Source organism: Martes martes, assembly GCF_963455335.1.
Source record: "Martes martes genome assembly, chromosome: 1".
NCBI lineage: Eukaryota > Metazoa > Chordata > Mammalia > Carnivora > Mustelidae > Martes > Martes martes.
The window spans coordinates 104,237,989-104,261,013 of NC_137888.1; the positions used below are offsets into that span (position 1 = coordinate 104,237,989).

At 33.2% G+C, this 23,025-nt stretch overlaps 1 protein-coding gene across 1 annotated transcript in view; it reads left to right on the forward strand.

The window, feature by feature from the left end:
- ATP11B (ATPase phospholipid transporting 11B (putative)) overlaps nucleotides 1–17,741 on the forward strand; it is a 113,805-nt gene extending 96,064 nt beyond the window's left edge. Inside the window, exons 29-30 of the mRNA XM_080809564.1 lie at nucleotides 12,442–12,575; nucleotides 16,695–17,741. Coding sequence (XP_080665690.1) covers nucleotides 12,442–12,575; nucleotides 16,695–16,776 — 216 coding nt within the window. The 3' untranslated portion in view covers nucleotides 16,777–17,741. The remainder of the gene's footprint in view (nucleotides 1–12,441; nucleotides 12,576–16,694) is intronic.
- The last annotated feature ends 5,284 nt before the right edge of the window (nucleotides 17,742–23,025 follow it).

Consider the following 23,025-nt stretch of genomic DNA (forward strand, 5'->3'; position numbering starts at 1 on the left):
TATGCCAAGCAAATTTTATTTAAATTTTAAAATTTAGTTGTATATTCAAAAATAGAATACTTTTCCCTAAGTATTTAGTGATCTGAGTTAGGCTTCCTAAATGAGGAATAGCTTTGATTTCACTTGATCATATCAGCATTGCTTTAGCATTTATTTGCCTTGGTAACTCAGAACTAGCCAATATACATTTTAACACCATTGAAGCAGCATAGGCCTCTTGAATCCTGAAAAACTTAATTCAAATACAGGTTTACCATTTGTAAAATATATGTCCCTAATCAAGTCACATCCCTTAGCCTCAGTTTCCTCTTCTGCAAAATCAGGATAGTAATTCCTACCTTATGTAATTGCTGAGATAATATAAGCACCCAACCCTGGGCCTGTATGAAGTGAGTCCTCAGTAGAAGCATCATAACTGTAAGGACAATAAGGATGTTGCTCTATGATACTGATCTCCAAATGGGGCTGGAGAAATTTGCATAACTGATTACTCTGCCTATGCATATATTTATATAAATATGCTACTAACTTTTCTACTTTGCCATATATTGCTTAAATATATATCAGATAGTTTTGCCTATATTTTTTCTAATCTTCAGACAAATATTTAGAGTAAGAGAGTACTATTTTTAATATATTGTCTCTTATACTTTTTCTAGATCTTTAGGAATAACACATTTGTCTCCCCCTCTTGGACTATATAAAGTTATGTTTCACCAAAATATATTAACAACATCACTTTTAAAACTTAATTCTTTATAAAAGTAAATAATCAAGTTTATTTACATTTATCTTTAGAAATCTACATTAGAGCACTTGCAAACTTAGGTGTATTTATAGAGCTTTCTTAATGATAAAAGAAAGTGATATTAGTTCTTGCTACCTTTTCTATAGCTTCTTTTTAAAGGATTACATAGGAAATATTTGTTACCTTAAAGTGGACCCTTAAACACAAGAAAAAGTTAAAGATACTTTATATATATTTTGGTTCTTTTACCAGAGATTAAAAGTGATTGAAAATGAAATGTGTGGTAACCTAATCGTTTTTTCTGGGTGTGAAAGCTAATCTCCCTTTTGTCCCACTAAACTCACTTTTAAAATAACTTGACCCAGATAGATGTTCTATTGTGGTCTAATCCAAGGAGGAAATCTCTTCTTCCACTCAGAGATCTTCTAGACTGCTAAAAGGGTTTTTTGAGGTTTTTTTCTTTTTTGCTGAAACAGTATGTGGTCCATTCACATCCTATGTGTGACATCATTCCTTTGCTACATGCAGTAATATTTATTATTTCAGACTTACAGTATTACCACTGATTTTAAATGATCAGCTGCTTCATTGTTTACCAAAAGTAGCAAGAAAAAAAAAATCAAAAAAAGAGTTGTCTGCATTTATTTTGAGCTGTTTTCTCCAGAATAATCATGTGGTATTAAGAGTGAAGAGTAAATTGATAAGAAAGCCAACAGCCCTACAAATGTCAGTCATGTATGTGTACCGTGTATGATATTTCCTATTCTTGGAGGAACAGATGTCTTTACAAAAAAGTTTGTCCTGTGTCTGTCTCTTAGGTGATGAATACAGCTCACTGACTTGTTGTATGTACCATCCCTTTTCTGTCCACTTATAGATGTACTCCAACACAGTTGCTTTAAGTGACGAATTCATCGCACTGCAGCCATTGTCGAGGGCAAGGAATCAGCTGAGCAAACTTAGGTAGAGTAGGAGAAGTAGAACCTTGTTAACTCTTCTGCATGCTAAAGGTCAATGAAACAATATTTAAAAGATGGGCAGAGGCATGAATTAAGAGTGGGGCATTTTTGTTAGCACAGCTCTGTCTTTAATTTGACCTTTATTAATATGTATATTAAAATTTAAAATATATATCCATTTCTTCTTTGAGAAGAAAATTCAGATGAAAATTCAGCATAACAGGACAGAGATCTGTATCTTATTATATGTTTTACACCTTAACTATCTTTTATAGTACAATTCTAATGCTTCTGCTTGTCATATTATTTTCATAACTAAGGATGCTCCTGCATGTTGAGTAACTTAAGCTACAGAAATTCATCATAAACTTTAAAGTTTTAAGTTTCAGTTACTTGAAAGTGAGAGTTGCCCATTTTTTATCTTGCCTTATCTTTGCTGTAAGTACATGTGTGTATTTGTCTTTGTACACTGTAATGGCTGCTGAAGCATTTCATATCCTTGCTACTGTTTAGTGCATCTATAAATTGCACAATATATTTTGTATCTCTTAAACAAATATCTTTATCTCCACAGACAGATCCATTCTGTCTGTTTCCACAAAAATAATAGTATAGAGATGTCTTTTGCTAGAAGAGAATGAAAGCTTAAATCCTGAAACATTTGATATTAAGATACCAGAACTATTTATTAACTTTAACTCCAATCTGATTTGAAGAGGAAAAATAATATAACTAAAAAAAATTTTTTTAACTTTTGGCACTCTTCATTTTCTTGCCCTGTCAGTATCTTGTGTATTCTTAATTATATTTTTTTAATTTTTTTTATTCTAAAGGTTTCTATCTGTGTTCATTTGATCAAGCAAATGGCTTTGATGGAACATTGCTTAAATAATGTCTTACAGAACTCTGTGAGTTCACAATTTTGAGCTGTTCCAAAGTTCTATCACACTTTTTGATTTTATTCTTATTATCTTCTACAATTCTGAAATATTCTACTTTGAATTACAAAGGTGTAATATATGAATATAAAAATGGGTGTTTAAGTGGTAGTCAACTAAATTTTATGTTTAAAACAAGAACTAAAATCAAAACAAACTTGAGAATTTGTCTTCACCTTTGGTTGAGTCAAATACATGTAACACATTTTATCCTTATGTGCCTTTGAACCTCTAATTATTTAACTCTAAGACAATAGGAGAGCTTGTTATTTAAAAAAACACCTGGCAAACTCTTTGATCAAGTGAAGATAATTTTTGCATTGTGAATAATCTCACTGTTTTTATGAAATCATATTTTCATATATCGTATTGGCTTAAATCAAGCCATGTAAGTTGTTTTTTTGTTTAGGGGTTTGTTGTTTTTTTTTGTTTTGTTTTGTTTTTTGAGCAATAATAGACTAAAAAAAATGAGGTAAAAATACTGTAAATTAGAGAGATCCTAGTTTCTGTAACAATATGATAAGGTAGTAAGCTTAACATTCATCTGTGAAAAAGCACAATGAGAACAAGAGATACTGGTCAGGTTGCCTTTCCTACAAGCCACTCTCCAATCAGGTAGTATAGCAGGAAGAGAAGAGCCCTGGTGGGGAGACCCCAGGCCTGGGTGTTAGTGATACCCTTGGTCCTACAGCTTATGTGCTCTAACCAAATCATTTCACCTCTCTGAGCCTCCAGGTTCTTCACCTATCAGGTAATCATTTTACATACTGTGGTCTCTTTATTTATTGTCAGCATCAGAGAACAAAAGGAAAAAATACTATGCTCAACCAAAGGCCAAGCAGAAATGCCAGTTGTTTAAATAAGCAGTGAGTGACCACTGGGTGGGCATTTGCTCATAGCTGCATGCAGGACAAGTGCTCACATACATCTATCTACTGATGCATCCTGTGAATTTTAAATACATCTTTTTTTTTTAATTGCATTAAACAGTATTCCTGGCTGTGATCCATGGTAGTTTGTTTATTGTGACAAAGAGGAAAATTATGCAGATATAAAATATCCTTCAATCAGTTTAGTACTTCTTAAGAACCATTAACACAAAACTATTAACTTTAATGAAAAAAAACTCATTTTGAGTATTTTTCCATCCCCTGTGTTATAGGCAAAGCTATAATAATAGTAATAAGAATAATAATAATAAGCTATCTTCACATAAGCTTATTGTACTCTTGAAACCAAGGACTTCTACTACTTAATTTTTTATACATGTAAGATAGTCACGGTAGCATTTTCTTGATAGAAATAATTGTTGGTCAGTCCTAAGACTGAGAAAACACATAATGAGGAAAAAATTTGTTTTTTGCTCACTGAAGACATTTTCTTACAATTTAAAAAAGGCTCAGATTAGCATGGCTATGGGAACATAATCCCTAGAAGAAGAAAAAAAAAAAGTGAAGAATAAAAGTTTGTGTAAATTAGCACTCACTAAAAAGATACATTTCAAATTAAGGATTAAATTAATTTTGTTGAAAAAATCCACCCACCCCACCCTTTACCCACATGTCTAGCATTTGAAAGGCCATGCGAGTGACCCTTCTGCTCTGCTAAAGTTCACTTAGAGTAGAGACATCTTTTGAAAAGGGAGCGTAAGAGTTGTGAAAAAGGGCAGACATACCTTTGCAATAAGAACCCTAAATCTCGATGGCAAGGAATTTAGTAGAAGAAATTGAATTTTATTGAAGGAAATCTGGTTTTAATCTAACTTTGTGCACTGGAAAATCATGGCTTAATTTTGTGTGCTTTGTTGTAATCCCCTTAAGAAGCTGCTGTTAGCTCTCTTTTGTGACAGTAAATGAATGTGGTATTGTATGAACATTCATTTGTACCTCACAGATTGTGGATCCCAACTTGCTGTTTTGATTCTAAACCTATTTTACAGTGAAGAGTATTGTTCTGTAATATAAGACTTATTGCTTTTCTGTCCTTCCAGATGGAAGAAGATAAGGGTTCAGTCAGCTCAGCATATGAATTTGCTGAAAGCAAGCACAGAGGGGAGGACAGTAGGCACCTGCTAGCTGAGGCTTGCAGCCAGCAGGACAGTTCTTGCGTGCACTAGGTAGTACTGCGCTGGACCTTCCTGGGGACCTATCCGCTAAGTTCTCATACTTGGGGCATGCTATGGGAGAACTGGCCTGACTTTCAGTTTTTACTTTCCTAATCCTTCATTGTTCTTCATATGTTTACTGTTTTTGTTCACTTGTCTTCCTTTTTTGTGATCTTTACATTTTTTATATGTCCATCCCTGAATATTTTATTAGTCTTCCTTTGGAGTTAAACAGTGTGAAATCATACTTTACCTCAAATTCTAGCCTAGTAAGGTATTCTCACAACCTGTTGTTTATAGTCAAGAAATTCCTTTTCACTTCTTTTGAAAATATGTCGTGCTATTTCTATTATTTCTGAAGTCTGTTTTCCCATTTGAAGTGGCAATTGTGTATCATTTTATCCATCTTAATGTAGTTAGACACCAAATTACTTATCTAAATCTGGCTCTTGAGTTAAATGATCCAATGAATGAGTGCTTAGACATGGTACTGAATAGTTTTCTGTTAACTAATATTCATCAGACTCTCACTTCTTATTTTTCATAAACTTTGATAGTTTATATCTTTGTAATAAAAAAAGTATGAATTGATGAGGACTTGATTCACTCACATCTTGAGGAGTCAATCCTAACAACCACTTTTAGACCTTATTGGAACATGTAAAATATTTTGATTGGTAGTAATTATGGATTATTTGCCATTTGTATATTATAATTACTGATCAGTAAGGTGCTATTGTCTCATTTGAGATAAAACATCATAAATGATAAAACTTTCAAACAAAACTGCTTGAAAATTATAAATATTAACTCTACCATGGAATCAGAGCATAGAACAGATACAGTAATTTGAAAACCCTGGATTATTCTGGAAGACATATTTTTAAAATTAGATTTCTTCAGTGAACTGCCCTAAATGAAAAATGTTGAAGATTAACTATATTGAAAATGTTGAAGATCAACTCTATTATTATAAATTGAAAAGAATTCAAAAAAATTCAGAACTTTTGTTTTGGGATGCTCTATAGGATTATTTTTACTCTAAATTTATCTTGTATTTTGCTTTGATAAATTGGAAAATTTTTTAGTTTTTAAAATATGCCCTGGTTGAGCTGGGCAAAGAGGGGGAGCTGGCCTGGATTTATATTATTCCCTGGATAATCCACAAAGCAGATAATCCACTTGGGACCTGACTCTATATATATATATATATATATATATATATATATATATAACCCTAAAAAACTATGACCTCTGTGTTAAAAGTTTCCCAAAGGGTCAAGTTGAAGTGAATATTTCATAAGACATGGATCTGGTACTGCTTTGCTTTAATATGTCCATTAAAATGTATAATACAGTTGAGAGATGGGTTCTTAGAACGCTCCTAATAACAGGGGCCTTATTATGGTTACTTTTACAAAAGGTTGATGAGTGAAAATATCTCATCATCCTGTGATAGTTGGTCTTTTTCCCTATAAACAAGAAGCTAGAAGAACCCTGAAACCATGAATATGACTTTAGTAAAATTGTATTACCCTGACCTGTAGTTTTTCCTGCTTATCACTGAATTTTCATTCATTGAGTGAAGTATACCTTGAATATTTTTCTTATATATTTCTGCCTTTGGCATATATTTTAAAATAAAAATCACTTCAAAAAAGTAAGTGTTATGTAATATCCCTCTTCTGTTTTTTTCTGTCTTGACATGGCAGTTGTTTCCTCTAATGGAAATGTGGTCAGCCTTGCCAAATCAGGCAGAGGTTGATGCTGAGCCCTAAATGTTGTCCTGGGCTAGGACCTTCTAGTCATCTCCCTCCACTGTGACCTGCCTCTTTGGCCTCCATTGTTTTGTTGTTTCTCTGTCCCTAGATTCCTGGCCTGCTCTGGATGCTCTTTTCAACTATACCTAGCAACTATAGGGATATCAACAGACTGTTAAGGCCGTTGACCTTTCTCATTGTGGACCTGGTTGCTAAGCCCCAGACCTGAAACTTGCCCTATGACCAAAAAATAAATAAATAAATAAATAAAAATTTGAACAGTTTCAACCAACTGCAAGTCACCTTCCTCTTCTGTGACAAAGATACTTATATCTACTGTCTCATTTAACAAAGTGAACTACAAAAGGAAGAGAAAATTTTAATGGCCTGGATTCAGTTTGCCAGTAAAAGCTATACTTTCCTGAATAAAATTCTGTGAACAAATAGAATTGAACATTAAAAAATAACTACTAATAAGGCTGCTATGAGTAGCAAGACCTGCATGTATACCTGATAAATACACCACTTTACAAAACTAATGTTATTTTCAAATCTGTGCTGACTTATTTCAGCAAAATCTGGAGGTTGAAATGAAGAAAAAATTATGATTCCTACTTAGAAAACTGAATTTTTTTTTCCTTTTCTCTTTTTTTTTTTTTTTTTTTTAGAAAACTGAATTCTTAACATTGGCTATACCATGGTTTAGTTCATTAATTAGTGCTATTCTGATTTACCCTCTCCATTAAAATTGGTGATTATGCCATTTTTTGAGATACTGATACTCTTCTTAAACTTCAGATTTTGTTATTTATGTAACCACATCATTAAAAGGGTGCCTCAGTTCTTTCTGAAACTAGAATAAACCAAATTATTAAAATAACCATACCTGATAAATGTAATTCTTATTATATGCTTATTTTCATAGTTAAATTTAGGCAACATGTACAGAAATCTCCTCTCTGGAGATCCCTAAAAGACAGTATGGAGGTATTTATAACTATCTTTCGAAGTTGTTTATTTTCCTTGAGGAAAAGGAAAGAGGAAGAGAATATAGAGGAGTGAATGTGAGCTTTTGAGGCATGTTTTGAAGAAATGGACCTTGAGTGAGAGATAGCAGTCTTCTAAATGTCATTGCTAATCAGCTACCTCTTGCAATTCTGAATAATGAGTTGAAGCTATTACTTATTTTAAGGGTTTTATTATTCTTAACCAAATTTGGAAATCAGTACTTCTTGATGGCTTTTGATTTCACATTAAAAAGAAAAACATTTCCTTGAACACCTTTTTTTCCCCCCCATAATTACAGTTTCCAAATATCTCCTTTAAGGCTATACAAGATTCTCACTTTGATTATATATTTATTATAAAACTGTTTTAAAGACAAAAGAACAAATATGGTTAATAGTTCAATAATTCTTATCTATACTTAAAAAGATTTGATTTGATAGGTAAGAGGTCATAGGAAAGACTAAATAATTTAGAGATGTATGATAATTTTCTAATATCTAGAAGATTCTAGAAAGATAGGAGATAGAAGTAGAAGCACTGGAAGAAATTTTTAAATGTTTCCTAGCACTGGTATGAAAACAATGGAAATAAGAGCACTGAGTCAGAATTTATTTCAAAAGGTGAGTTCTAGAAAGATGAAAGTTTTTATTAGCCATACATAATTATGTTGAATCTCCATAGTTGTTTTGCTTGGCCACCCTTTCAGCTCTAAGATATGTGGTCATTCTTGGGAAGAAAATGTGGTAGAGAGTCTTACCAATGAATCAAAATTTCTGGTAAATTAAAGTGGTGCCAGATAGGGTCTCATTCCCATTGCTTTGCTTTTTTTCTTGTCTAGTATTTATAAGCAGTCCAAAAAAAAAAAAAAAAAAAAAAGAAAGGAAGGAAGGAAGAAAGAGAAAGAAAGAAAGAAAGAAAGAACAAGAAACACACACAAAAGGAATAATTCCTTCTCCTTACTTTGAATGAAATGAGATTTAAATGTTCCACCCTTTTCCTACTCCCACTTAATTGGCAGCTGTGGCTACATGTATCTGGCTGGTCTCCCAGTTCCTGAATATGAGATCAAAGATATGTATATGAGAAAGTGGTAGAGCTTGGAAGTTTGCTGGAGAACACTGTAGGTTTTTTTTTACATAAATAGCAGCTTACAGAAGCACAGTTAACCAGCATTCAGCATTTTTAAAGCAGCTGGGGTTTTTTTTCTCTCTAGAGAAAAAAAGGAAATATATTTTTGCTTAGTTCAAAAGATCATCTTAAGGAAGTCATTTCTTTATAATATTTTTGATATTTCGAGATGTTTACTCTCTCTGGGATTGTCCACGTATTAATACCTGTCCTGAGATTTTAAAGTGAGAAGTAATGAGTGCCAAGCAACATAATTACCTAAAGTCAGATCCAGACCTAAGCTGTGTTCTGGGCATATGTGGTCACTTGAATGCTGCTGACCTTACGGATTTCATCTTCAGTGAATCCTTGAAAGTTGAGTTCCAGCTATACAAGCAAAACACAAGTTGTTAAATTAAGAAGTGCCAGGCAAACTCCTTGCTGTCTATAGTTTCTGGTCTAGTTTAGTGTTCCCCAGCCAAATGTGAAAGACCAGTTTGTTGTTTTCTTATTTTGTTGTTTTTAATTTCCAGTCCATGATGGACCATTTCTTTGGTAAAATACAATAAAAATGAGTTACAGTTACTCTTGAACAATGTGGGGGCTAAGGGTGCTGACTCTTCGTGCAGTAAAAAATTCAGGTATAACTTTTGACTCCCCAAAAACCTAGCTGATAGCCTACTGTTTACCGGGACTCTTATCGATAATATTAAAGTACCAATTAACATGTATTTTGTATCTTATAGGTGCTTTATGCTCTGTTCTCACAATAAAGTAAGCCAGAGAAAAAATCAAAAGGAAGAAAAAATATATTTATAGTACTGTATGTGTATTTATTGAAAAAAATTTATGTGTAAGTGGACCTGTGCAGTCCAAACCCATCTTGTTTAAGGGTCAAACTGTGCTAGGAAATTAAATTTAAAAGATATTTGAAATAAGCCCTGATTTAAAATTATTATTAGATTCAACAGTTATAAAAGTATTGTCAAATTGCCATAAAATTTTTTAACCTCTTATTCATACAGGCCAGAAATAGTTATCTCCTCATAGGCCAGTAACAAATGTTTTCGGGCCAGCACTGACCCATGGATCACACTTTGAGTCACACTGGTCTTTTTGGAAAGGGGCAGGTGTAACAACTACTTTCTTACACTTAGGCTAAACATGTGCTGAATACACATCATACTTTTCTACCCACACATAATTACTCATTCTCTTTGCTTAGCCTAGAATGCCCTTTCTCTCCCACCTCCAGCTACTGAAATCCCACCCAGTCTTTAAAATGTGTTTCAGATGCTATCTTTTTCATCAACTCTTTCATGCCCTCCCACCAATACCAACAACAACAGCTGGGTTTGAGCCTTCCCTCCTCTTTTTTAATATTTGTATTCAGCCTCATTACCATAATTATAAGAAGGCAGTATAATGGCATGATAGAGAGATTTGAGCTCTGGAATTAAAGAAACCGAGACGCAAGCCTCAGCAGGGTGATCTTGAACAAATTCTCAACTTCTCTAGTTCCTCATCTGTAAAATGCTTCTGAATATGGTGCTTATCCCAAAACTTTGTTGTAAGTTTTCAGTGAGAATAATCCATGAGAAGCATCTTACATAGGAACTGGCACATACATAGTAAACATTCCATTAATGTAACTGCCATTATTTGTTCCTGACTTATCTCCCATCCTATTAACTCACTAGATTGCCATCCCCTCTAGGAACCAGCACAGTGCCTTGCTTAATAAATACAAGTTGAATTTAAGGGCTCATACCATTAAGTTATGCAAACAAGCAGGGTAATAGAATCCAGAGAGAGATTACTGATAGTTGGAGAGGTGAGGGAGGTTTCATGGAGACGATGGTATTTAAACCGAAGTAGGTGTAGGGGGCAGCCTTCTGACCATAATTGGTGATAGGCCCTGACATATGCCTGAAGGCAAGGAACACTGCACTGGTTGGCTGTGTGAAGACTGTACAGAAGCATTGGGAAGTTGAGCAAGAAAGGCAGCCTGTGGTCAGGTTATAAAGGGCCTTAAAGCCCCCTTACAGTATTGTACTTCCACCTTGAGCATGTGGGATCTTTCGAGTCCTGCTTCTGTAGAGGGTGATTTTTGAGATGGAGAAAACTAGAGCCCAAGGACCCAAGGAGAAAACTGGGAGACATATAAAATTTCCGAAACTATTCTTCTGGATATTAATGTTCTTCCTAGTGTTGATTGATTCCCAGGGGCAAGATTTTACTGGGGAAAAAAAAATACAGTTTGAGAATTGCACTATGTCTAGCTCTCCTCCTGGAGACTGAACATGTGTCCTGACTTATTGACAGTCCCTTACTCAATAAGTCTGTTTAGACCATCATTGAAATAGTGTTTCTGGAACTTAATTGGCCACGGAACTTTTTTTCATGAGACATCTGTAAACATCTCTCAAAAAACAGTTTAAGAAACTAACATAAATCGTCCTAAACCGAGGGTATTGCAATGAAGGAACAAGTAAAATTTGGCTGTTTCTCAGTGCTCAGCAGACCTTAGGACATTGGGACAGTTAGGTCATTGCCAGACGGGAATCATGTTGTCTCACACTGCTTGCTTTTGGCAGGATTACTGTGAGCAGGTATTTTGCAGGACCTCACCCGTTCCTTATATTCTGAGCGCCAGGTTATTTATGTTCCATCATATCCATCTTCTGTCCATTGTGCGCGTCTCCACAAATGTCCCCTGTTGTCATGCCCACACTCAACACTTGGTGATTCCCAACCTTTGTGAATTGCAGCACTCTAACAAATCTATTTTTGTTCTCCTTCCTCTATACTTTCCAAAGATTTGTTATACAGTATGTTATATATGTAAAGGAAAATGAATGAAAAACAGTTTGTTTAAAATGATACCCCCTGAGAAATTAAGGAGTACACCTGACCATGTCAAAACCAAGGTTGGGATTCATTGGGCTATGTGATCATACCATTTCTTCCCTCATTTTAACGGGATTAAGATTATTAGTAGTATTGGCTTTAAGTTATTTTGCTGGGTTATTTATGCCTGAATCAGTGTGACTCTTGCATACCTTCAGAAATTGATAAAAATAGTAGTAAGTCATTTGTTTAATGGATTTCAATATAGTAAATTAAATTAATCGGTAAATTTTTTTAAAGTAAGGTAAGCTGATTATGGGCATAATTGGCACTTAGTAATTGCTTAGCAAGTTTAAGATAAATGATGCTTTTTTCAAGGATAATTATAAAATTATAACAAATTTTTAAGGATTATTTCAGTGTATATATGTAGAGTGCTTAGAACCCAGCACATAGAAAACATTACATAAGTATTTGCTACGGTTGTTGTTGGTGTTGTTGAAGATTGGGGTTAGGTCCTGCCTGTTTATCATTTCCCAGTCTTCAGAATGGTTCACACTCCGTTTTTCTCAATTGCTAGACATTTTTCATTGAAATTACAGGAGCATTTCACCTAAACAAAAACTCAAGAATTAGAATTCATTGAGTTTGAGTGGTTGATGTAAATCATTTTGGCTGTAATAAATTATTAAAATAAGACATTAAAATCCAAAATCTTTATAGATTTAAATAAAAGCCAGCTACTTACTTTTATGTAATTATTTTATTCATCTTTTAATTTAGGACACAGTGCCTTTTAAATATTTTTGTATATTAGTCTTAAAGCCTTCCATATATTTTCATATTATAGAAAACATATTTGTATACATTACTTTTGGTTTTAAAGTGCTTGTTGTCTTTTTTTTTTATGCATTTTGGAAATCCAGATCTATAAATAACTAATTTTTTTCTGCTTTAACTCCTCCAGCTTACTGAAACAAATTCAGGTATCAAGTGCTTGGACTCCATGTGCTGTTTCTCAGAGGGAGAAACAGCGTGCGCATCTGTTGGAAGAATGCTGGAACGAGTAGTAGGAAGATGTAGTCCAACCCATGTCAGCAGGTGTGAAATTTCTCTAAGTAGCCTTTGCTGCAGATGAGTGTCCTGTAAACTGGAACAGGATGAACCTGCGTCTCTAGATACCTAATAAATCAGCAGCTGGTTTTACCAACTGAAGCGGGAGGTGTGCTATTTATTAGCACTCTTTGATGGTAGATTTCACTTTGCAGTTTTGGGGTAGGGGGCTCTTTCACTAACAAAGGAAGAGAAAGCACCTTTGAAGAGACTTCATCTAATGAACAAAAATTTTTGCTTTGCAGTCTTTCAATAATGTGGTGAATAGGAGTGTGTATATGATACTTAGTTTTTATAACTTTCTTTTTTTGATTATACCTTATATTACTGATTTATTTTCTGTATTTTTTTTTATTTGTTTGCTTTTTGTATTTACCAAATAGTCTACACATAATAGTAAAATCAAAGGATTTTGCTTCTCTTACTCTTCATGTATATTTTCTGGTCATCCATTTGAGACTTTAAGGTATTTATGAACACAGAAGGCTGTATTTCTGCTCTCTTATACCATTTTATCTCTGTAATGAGTTTTTTAAAATGAGTTGTGATTTTTTTTTTTAACTTGGTGTTCATGGTCTAATTAGAAGTTTATAAGCTAGAACAGGCATGTTAAATTATGGTTTAGAAGAGTCTTAGCATTTCTGTCCCCTCCCAAATTTTTTCTTGAATTAGGTTTATCAGTGCTTGCTTTTGTGGATCATAACAGAAAATGCCATGTTTTGGTAAATGCCACTTAAATTTATTTAAAAGTGAAATGGATCATTTCTTCTATAGTTTCCAAGAGACATATTATTATTCAGGGGACATTAAGAAGTAGAAATAACTTTTTTCATGCTTTGATGTTCTTAAGGTGAATTCTATCATATTCCTAAAATGAGAGCAGCAGTGCACCAGTGTGCCTGAAGAGTTATAGATGGGCAAGGATAGATAGATGTACATTGTCCACCATGTACCACATGAATAATCACTTTCTATGTGTGCCGTGGCATGGAAAAGGTTGGAAAATACCCCGGGGTTAGGGAATAGAGGGTGGAGGATGAACTATTATTACCTTCTGATAAAATAACTTAATATTTGCTTAGATTTTGTTTTTAAAATGAGTAATTATCATTCATGTATCATAAAATTCAGGTAACGCTTATTGGCAAACTTACTAGTTCCCACTTTGCCTTTAGTTATGGCTGAGTCTTTAAGGTACAGTTGCATTTATAAATAGCATTCTTTAACATCTGTGTTTTCAGTCTCCATTTATTGATTATAACATGTGATCAAAAATATTTCCATAATGCTGTGGTATCATTTTGTAGTAATTTTATTCTACATAAAAGAATTACTGTGAGCAGTTAAATTTATTGGGACTTATGTATTTTGACTTACACAATTGTATTATAAAGTGCATTATTAGAAAGCAGCTCTGTCATGTACTCAGGCCACCAAGTTTTCCAACAGAAGTTTCAGAAGGACCTACTTTATAGTATTATTTTACTTATTAAGACAGCTTAACTATTTAGGATTAAAGTGGGAGTTAGACTGAGAGAACTATAGAACTTCCACAGAATTTTTAAAATTTCTGCTTCAACAGGAAGTTCTCTTTAATGCAAGTATACATCTTCACTAACTATTAAAAAACTGTAATTAATTTTAAATAAGCCAAAAATGGTTTTTTGCTTTATATATATTCTCATTGTTTGATATCCATTATTCAGGTAATATGCCCCCATTTTTATACTGCATTATCCCTTTGAACCTGCCCCTGGAAATAGGAGATTTATTTCAGTACATTCTCCTATCACCTCTACTTTTTTTCACTTAAAATTGTATCATAATATTTTCTTTTGTAAGATTTTATTTTTTATTTTTCTAATAAAATGTTTAACAGTATTATCTTATTTGACAGACTATAAATATCTTACCAGTTTTGTCCAACATCTCAGGTCATATTATTGGTTAGTACTGTTGTTATCCTCCTTTTTTCCTCAAGTGAATAATTTAAGAAGTCTTTTAAGATCTGTTCAGTTTTTTTCTAGTGGATAAAAATCATACAATATGAAAAACCACTTGGTGCTTTTCCAAGGACTATATGGAAATTGCCATATATCCATTAACATTATCTTTAAAATTTGAAAGTCATTTTGATATGTAGAGTTTTGTTTTTTTACATATATTTGTATTAGTGAAAGACTTTTGGCATTTCTGTTTTGATTTTGGAACAGCCTTTATTCTACATTTCTATTTCATGTCTAACTTAAAAGGTGAAGCAAGACTAATACTTCTGTTACAAGATGTAGAAGCCTTTGGATATTTGTTCTATTAACCTATTAAACATGAGAGGTAACAAGCATCACTTGAGAAATACAACTAGGGCTTTCATATGCACATTATTCCACTGATTAAAAACTTTTACCATCCGGGCACAAAAGTTGTTACATTTTATTAGTTGATGTTTTCAAAGGAATATGCCATATTGCAGGCTTTGTTTCAAGTGTAGCATCATGATGCTATATGAAGGATATGCCATGTCATACACTAAAGGCTGTACTTCAGCAATAAATGATTTTCTTTATGCGTTTTACCAACAATTACTTTATCCTAATCAAACCTATTTTCTAAATAGAAAGGACTTAATAGTTAATATGTAGGTCCATATTTAATGTTCTGTCAAATATGACATTTAACATATGAATGCACATGCATGCTTTGAAAGATAAAAAGAAACCTTAACTAATAAAATTCTCCTGTGTAAGCAATTGTTGGAAAAGAGGAAAAACTAATATAAAATATTGGCAATTTGGGAATGGAAACTTGACTCCTGATAATTAGGGTGTTGGGAGTTACGTTTTGTTATATCTATCTAAGCATACTTTTTCTTGGATAAATACTTTTAAGAAATGTTCATAGACTCATTTCATTCATTTATTTTATAAATACTGCCTGCTATGTACCAGTTGCAGTTCTAGGTACTAAAGAGAGACAGTAGTGAACAGGCCCTTCCTTAAACTACAGCGTTTAAGGTTTTCTGGAAACTAATAAAATTAGAGAATTTGTGAACTACCAGTATGGTTGTAGCTTATTTGTGTTCCTCTTTGCCAACTTTGTAAAATTTCTAGGTTCCAAACTTCATTATCACTGTGCTTGCTTAATTGATTTAAACTTAAACTATATACAGAATCTCAAGGAAACAGTGGAAATTTGATGAGTGAATTTAAGTCATTTTAAATGCTAGTCTCTTCCTCTAACATCTTTGTTTAGGAAAATGGAAACCCTGGAAAAAGTTACATAAAATGTATTTATTGTTTAGTACTTTTAGTCCTTTAAGAAAAGCCACCTTTGACTTGAAAGTCCTGATACTGTCCTTGAAATGGGTTAGGCTCTTGTAAGCATGGAAGGCTATTTCTGGTCTTGAGTTATTTTAGCTTAAGTTACTAGAGCTGCAAATAAAGTGTTATGTAACTAATTGCTTATAGGCCTTATTATTCAGACAGTAGTTAAATTTTCCAGACCATTGGAGGTTTATTTGTTCTCAGTTGAGTGAAAACCCTACTGAGTCTCAGCTGTCTTTGATACCTATTGAATAAACCATTTACTGCATTCAAGTTAATTATGCTAAAATCTTTAGAATAGAATTTATAGCTGAAAAGAAATAGTATAATATAATATGAACATATTACTATTTCATTCTAAAGCTTTTGGTAAGTGGAATGTATGTTTGCTTCTGTAATGTCAAAATGTAGCCTAGTTGCTTTTCAGTAAAACTGGTTGTGCATAACTCTTAGTAACATACTTATTTTTTATTGTATTGTTAAGATTTTAAGAGCATCTCCTGCTTTACTACTTACAGAAATTATTTTAATGCTAATGAATGTCTGAATTTTGGCTAACATTTTATATAATGACTAGAGCATTATTTTTTCCAAGTTTTTGTATTATATAAATAGACTGGTCATTCAAGGCTAGTATGAGAACTTCTCCTAGCTCTTAAAAATGAATCAATACGTGATTATTTTAATATTCAAATTGCATTTTTGATCCTTAGTTTTAGAGTAAATTTTTGTCTCACTTAAAACATAGGTACTGGTGAGCCAAACTTTTCTCTTATTGTTACTTTAGATCTTGGAGTGCATCGGACCCTTTCTATACCAACGACAGGAGCATCTTGACTCTCTCCACAATGGACTCATCTACTTGTTAAAGGGGCAGTAGTACTTTGTGGGAACCATTTCAACTCCTTTCCTAAAATTCAGTGTGATCATCCTGGTAATGGCCACACTAGTTCTGCAGAATTACTTTCTAAAATTTCTCAAGTATTTCATACCCACTCGGAGTTATAATGGAAAACAAATAAAAAGCATTAACATAACCCCCTTTCAACCCCTTTCATTTAAATCCGAACATGTTAGAATTTGTGAAAGAGACATTTTCTATCTCTTTGGGTTGTCCCTCATGCTTATGGGACTCCTAATGGCATTTCAGCCTCTTGCTAAGGCCACTGTATTTTAATATCAAGGTAGAAAAGGGAGGTAATTCCTAGTTAATTGTATTTTTTAGTATTAGTTTGGTTATTGAGTCTTCTATTCAAATCTGCTTCTGTAAATTATGCTGAAAAGTTTGCCTTGAAAACTCTATTTTTTTTATTAGAGTTATATTTGAAACTTTTCATGGGAAAAGTTAATGTGAATAGAAAGGAATTTTGGTCCCTCGGTGACCCATGTTGTTAATTCTTTAGTGCTTTCTAAGTTCACAGAGCAAATTAGGAGAATGCATTTCCCATCATTATTTACTGCATTGTGGGTAGTAAATATATACCAAAACCAAACTTCTCTAAATACTGTAACACAACCAGTAAAGTTAAGTATATACATGCAAAGGGTATATTATATATATAAATCAGGAATCAAGTCCATTCACCAAATTTCAAGTTGATGTTTACTAATATTTTTGTGACGGAATACAAAGAACCTATAGTGGGTAAATTATATACCATTAGCATATTATTATTATTTAATGTGTTTATCATTGGATCTTTTGCATGCTTTAATCTGGTTAATATATTTAAATTTGCCTTTTTTTTCCTCTCTATCTGAAAGCTCTGTTTATAGTATTTTATGACACTGTTGTGAAGTTCGACTATATCAATAAAAAACAAGTTTGGACAGTATTTAAATATTGCAAATATTTTTAATATAAATCAAAATATTAGGGTAATTAAAAAGATAAGAGCCTCTTTCTGTGGCTAATTTAGAATTGCTCTTGCCTTTCAGTAAGCTAGCATTTAGAATAAAGGATTTCATGTAAGAATACTGTTATTTTTAGGTTAGTTTATGTTATCTAAGTTACAGTAGACTACCACAGTAAAGTGAAATCTGTCCAGTGTCCCATTACAAGGTATATTTTCAGGCATGCCTACAGGATGTAAATGAAACAAAGTTTAAAATTCTAAATCTTAAGGGGTAATGGCAGCATAAATTAAAATGCTATGAATGATTAATCAGGTACATATTGCTGTATTTCAGTACTTAATTGCCATCCTGAGTTTATCATATGATCAATGTTGTCATTTGTTTTGGTAAAAAGTAATGTCATTTTAAAATTTGGAAATGATTATTGGCTAAAGAGCTTACCAAGCTCTAAGTATATGATTGTGTACATATACATATAAATTGTATGGAAATGGTTAAATAAGGTTTTCCAAAATTTTCTCTGGAGAATATAATAATTCCTTTCTGTAGATTTATTCTTCAACCTTCCACCTCTTTCCCATCTCATGAATATAAGACTTCTGGAATTGAGCTGGTAGGGAAAGAATGGTAGAGTCAAGAATTAAGACTTTACCTTGTTTGCTGATAAACTTTTTTTTTTAAGTTTTATTTTCTTGCTAACATAACATTTGTTTCAGTAATGCAAGGATATTAGATTATGAATTTCAGCTTAAATATTAATGTTCATTAATAGCCCTTCTTTAACTTAGATATTCCAAAATTGAATTTAGGAATATACTATGATTCTGGCAATACATTAAAGGGATTATACAGTGTACAATGTATACATTTACCAATTCATGTTCCAGAAGAGGAAATATTGCAGAAAATATTCAGTTAGGGTAGTTTAGTGGAAGATAACTCAGAATTTGTTTTTTCTTAGAATGTCTTATAAAATATTTATATAACAAAATTACATGTAATAGTCCTGCATTACATCTTCCTTAACAGTTTACAGTGTTTATTTGCCATTAACCAAATTGACTACTGACACTAGAGAAGGACCACAAAACCATCAAGCAGTCTCTGACCAACTGCAGCAGAGGAGGTCAGCCAGTCTATATATGGTGCTGAAAGTGGGACTGATGTAATTGTCTGCATTGACTATTTAAAGTTATTTAAGAACTTTATGTCAAAAAAAAGTAGATGGCATGTACTATATGCTCATCCTACTCTGTTGAAACCTTTTTTTAAAGGAAAGTTATAAGAAAAGAGCTTTCTTCAGTTTATTTAAGAAAGTAACTATTGTCTATAAGCTTTAGGTAGTTTTCTAGTGCTAATACTCATATTTTAAAACTTCTTATTTAGCCAGTAATCACCAAAAAAGTCCCCTTCGCATATTTCTTTAAAATTCTTCGGAAAGTAAGATGTTGGGAATTAACTCTTAAACCTGCCAAAACCAGAGTAAGATGCTACGTGTGTTTTTACTAATTGATGGTCTCAAATCTATTTGCCTCACTTTCTTACCTTTATCTACCTAGTCTGAAGGCTGTAGCCCTGAGGATAGTAGCAAGCACCAAGATGGTTTTTGAAATTGCCCATCAGCTGCTTTAAAAGATAACTCAGTACCCTGCTTCAGCTTTAGCAAGCAGTAGGTTCACCTTAGGAGGATTATAGGATGGGCCAGGAGAACTACAGCTACCAGGCTTGCCATGGAGTTGAGAAGAAAGAAGGGGAGAATTTACAGTTTGAATCTCTCTTAACTACCTTCCTCCTTGGGTCTCAATCTCCATGATGTCCACAGGTTTCCCAGACCTAATCCAAACTCTGGCACTGTCCTGAGTAGGAGATTAAACTGAGGCAAATCAATGCATCTGGAAATTCCTTTACTCAGACCAGGCCGTTTCTGCTGTAAGACTGTGAATTGTGGAATTGGGCTTGTGTGGGAAGCTTGAGACTCCTATCTGATAGGCAGAAGTCAAAGCCACTAAAAAAATTTACAGTTAATACCAAAAACATTTTAAATATGCTACTCTGAGAAGTTATTGGGGTCAGGGAAACAGGGAAAATCATCTATGCTTGTGTTTTCCTGTAAAGATCACGTTGAAGTAGGATATAAGGAGGTATTCATAAAACAAACACACCAAAGAGTTATGTAAAACATGTTTTATTAATTTTGGTCCCGCTTCTGAGACATTTTTATTTCTATCTTGAAATGAGTCACCTATTTTCATAAAAATAGAACATTATTAAAGTGCTGTTTATGTGAGAACACTTGAATGATTTTCCTACAAAAAAAAAATAGATCACAACTAATGATATGTTTGTAGTAATGGTGATAGATTTTTATGGGGAATTAGTAGCTGGAAATACTGTAGCAACACTTGGTTTAAAATCGAGGACCTCAGACACTGTGGCTGTCTAATAAAATCCTTTAAAATTTCTCTGCATTGTCAGTAAGTGTAGTTACTTATTGTATAGCTCTCGGTAATTTTTTAAAGTTTATGAAATTATATTTATTGAATAAAAATTTTCCTACAAAATTAAAAGTGTTTTTTTTTTCATTTTTCATTCTTTAAGCATTTTGAGCCTCTCTTGTCACAGCTGCTTGTCTTGTTAGCTGCTTGTCACAGCTAACACTGCCAAAAACTTTTTTGATGAAATTTTATTACATTTACCCTCCATATGGTACAGGAATGCTATTACGCCATTCACTGACTCCAGTGTCAAAAATCTGTAAGTTTTTGGTTTACCCGGATTTTATAGATCAGTACAGCTCGTGAAAAGGGGCCTGATAGAAATGTCCCAGCTGTACAGACCAACATACTTCAACTCATCACTCATGAAAAACCAGCCAATATGAACTTGGAAATGAAAATATGTGCTTTTTAAAAAATACTGCTGATATAATGTCTATTTACATATAAAATATTCTGACCTCCTAATGACAATTATTTTTCCTTATGCTTCCTCGGTTGCCATTTAAAGCACACAAAACTGTTTAATATATGTTTATTATAAGGTAAGCTATTACATTTGCCCAAGTGTTATATATGCAAAGAGTGACAATGTATGATATATATATATTTTTTATTTCTGAAATGAAATCATATCCTGGTATATAAATAATACCCAGGCATCTGTTTTTATTTAAAAAGTAGCTGAGGGTTTGGACTATCTTTAGGGTAACTTCAAATCTTTAACTTCTATGATACAATGTGAGGAGTAATGTTCTTTGAATTAGAAATTTGGGACAAAAAATAAAGCTTTATGAGCAGCATTTCACCAGAAAATTTAGTGAATTCAGAAACAATTGAAGTTTTATTTTAAAGAGCTGACTCAAGGACAAACCTGTTGTAAACGGAGATAAGTAAACATGTCTCTGTGAACAACTCTTTGGAAGTGGTAGATAGCCCTCTGATAAATCAGGGGTAATGGTTTGTCTTCAAGTAAAATTTGTGGACAGTTGAATGCATAGATTTTAGAATTCTTTCATTTTTGACAAATCTATACATCTGTGTGATACTTACCTAATCCAGATAGAGAACTTAACACCATTTCAGAAAGTTCCCTTTAGCCACTTTCCAATGAATATATTTCTCCCTTTCTCCCTTGCAACCATTTTTCTATTTTTTATTGTCATAGAGTAGTTTTACCTGTTCTTGAATTTCATATAAGTAGAATTATACATGTTCACTTCTACATCTGGCTTCATTGCTCAAAATGACTGAGATACCTCAACATTGTTGAGGAATATATACTTGGTTTCTTTTGCTGCTCAGTAGTGTTGATTTCATGAACATCATACAATTTACCCATTCTCTTATTTATGGACCTTTGAGTTATTTACAGTTTGGTGTGATTATAAATAAAGTTATGAGCATTCTTTCTGAACATGTTTTCATTTCTCTTTTAAGATAACTGGAATTTCTGGGTCTCAAGTTCGGTTTATGTTCAATTTCATAAGAACCTGCTGAAAAGTTTTCCAAAGTTATTGTATATGCCATTTTATGTGCATTTGTATGCAGTTAAGAGAGTTCCAGTTCTATTATATCTGTAGTGTGATAACTACTGATGATTAACTCCTTTTCAAAATATGCTTATTGGCAGTTTCTTGTTTTGGGGTTTTTGTCTGAAATGCCTGTTCAAGTCTGACCATTTTTTCATTAGACTGCTTGTCTCGTTACAGAATGGCTGGAATCCTTTTTATAAGAATAAGTCCTTTGCCAGGTGACTGTATTGCTCACATTTACCCACCAGTCTGTAGCTTGCCTGTATACAGTTGACCCCTGAAAAACATGGGTTTGAACTGCATGAATCAACCATGTGGATATTTCACAGTACTATAAATGTATTTTCTATTAAAGTTTTCTTAACATTGTAAGAATACAATATATGTATACAAAATATGTGTTAATCTACTTTATGTTCTCAGTAAAGCTGTCCAATCCAACAGTCTGTTAATAGTTAAGTTTTGGGAAGTCAAGAGTTAGAAGTGGATATTCAAGTGCATCGGAGGTCAGTGCCCTTGACCCCTGTGGTGTTCATGGGGTATTTTCGTAATGGTGACTTTGGGTTGCAGAAGAAGTGTTGTATTTTGATGAAGTCTTTTTTTTTTTCTTTTTATGGTTATATGTTTTTTGTGTCTTGTCTAAAATACACTTGTCAAACACAAAGTAATGAAAATATTTTCCTCTGTTTTCTTCTGAAAACATTACAGTTTTCACTTTAGTTTTTATGTCTATGATCCATCTCCAGTTCACTTATATGTAGGATAGAAGCAAGGATTAAGGATCTTCCTTCCTCCTAACCCCCATAAGGCTGTGTTTGGTTTAGCTCCATTTGTTGATAATATTCTGTTTCCATTGAATTCATTGGGAGTCTCTTTTTAAAATTAACTGACTGTAGGGGTACTTGGGTGGCTCAGTTGGTTACCCTAAGGTCATGGTCTCAGGGTTGTGAGACTGAGCCCTCTGTGGGGTTCTGCGCTTAGCACCGAGTCTGCTTGAAATTCTTTCCTTCCCCCTCCCTCTGTACCCCTCCCCCTGCTCCTGCTCTCACTCTCTCTCTCTCTCTCTAAAATAAAATCTTTAAAATTAACTGACTATAAACATGGATCTATTTTGGGGCTCTCTGACCTATTCATTTGTTCTTGTACCAATAACACAATATCTTGATTACTAGAGGGTTTTTTTTTTTTTTAAGATTTTATTTATTTAGAGAGGGAGAGATAGAGCATGAGC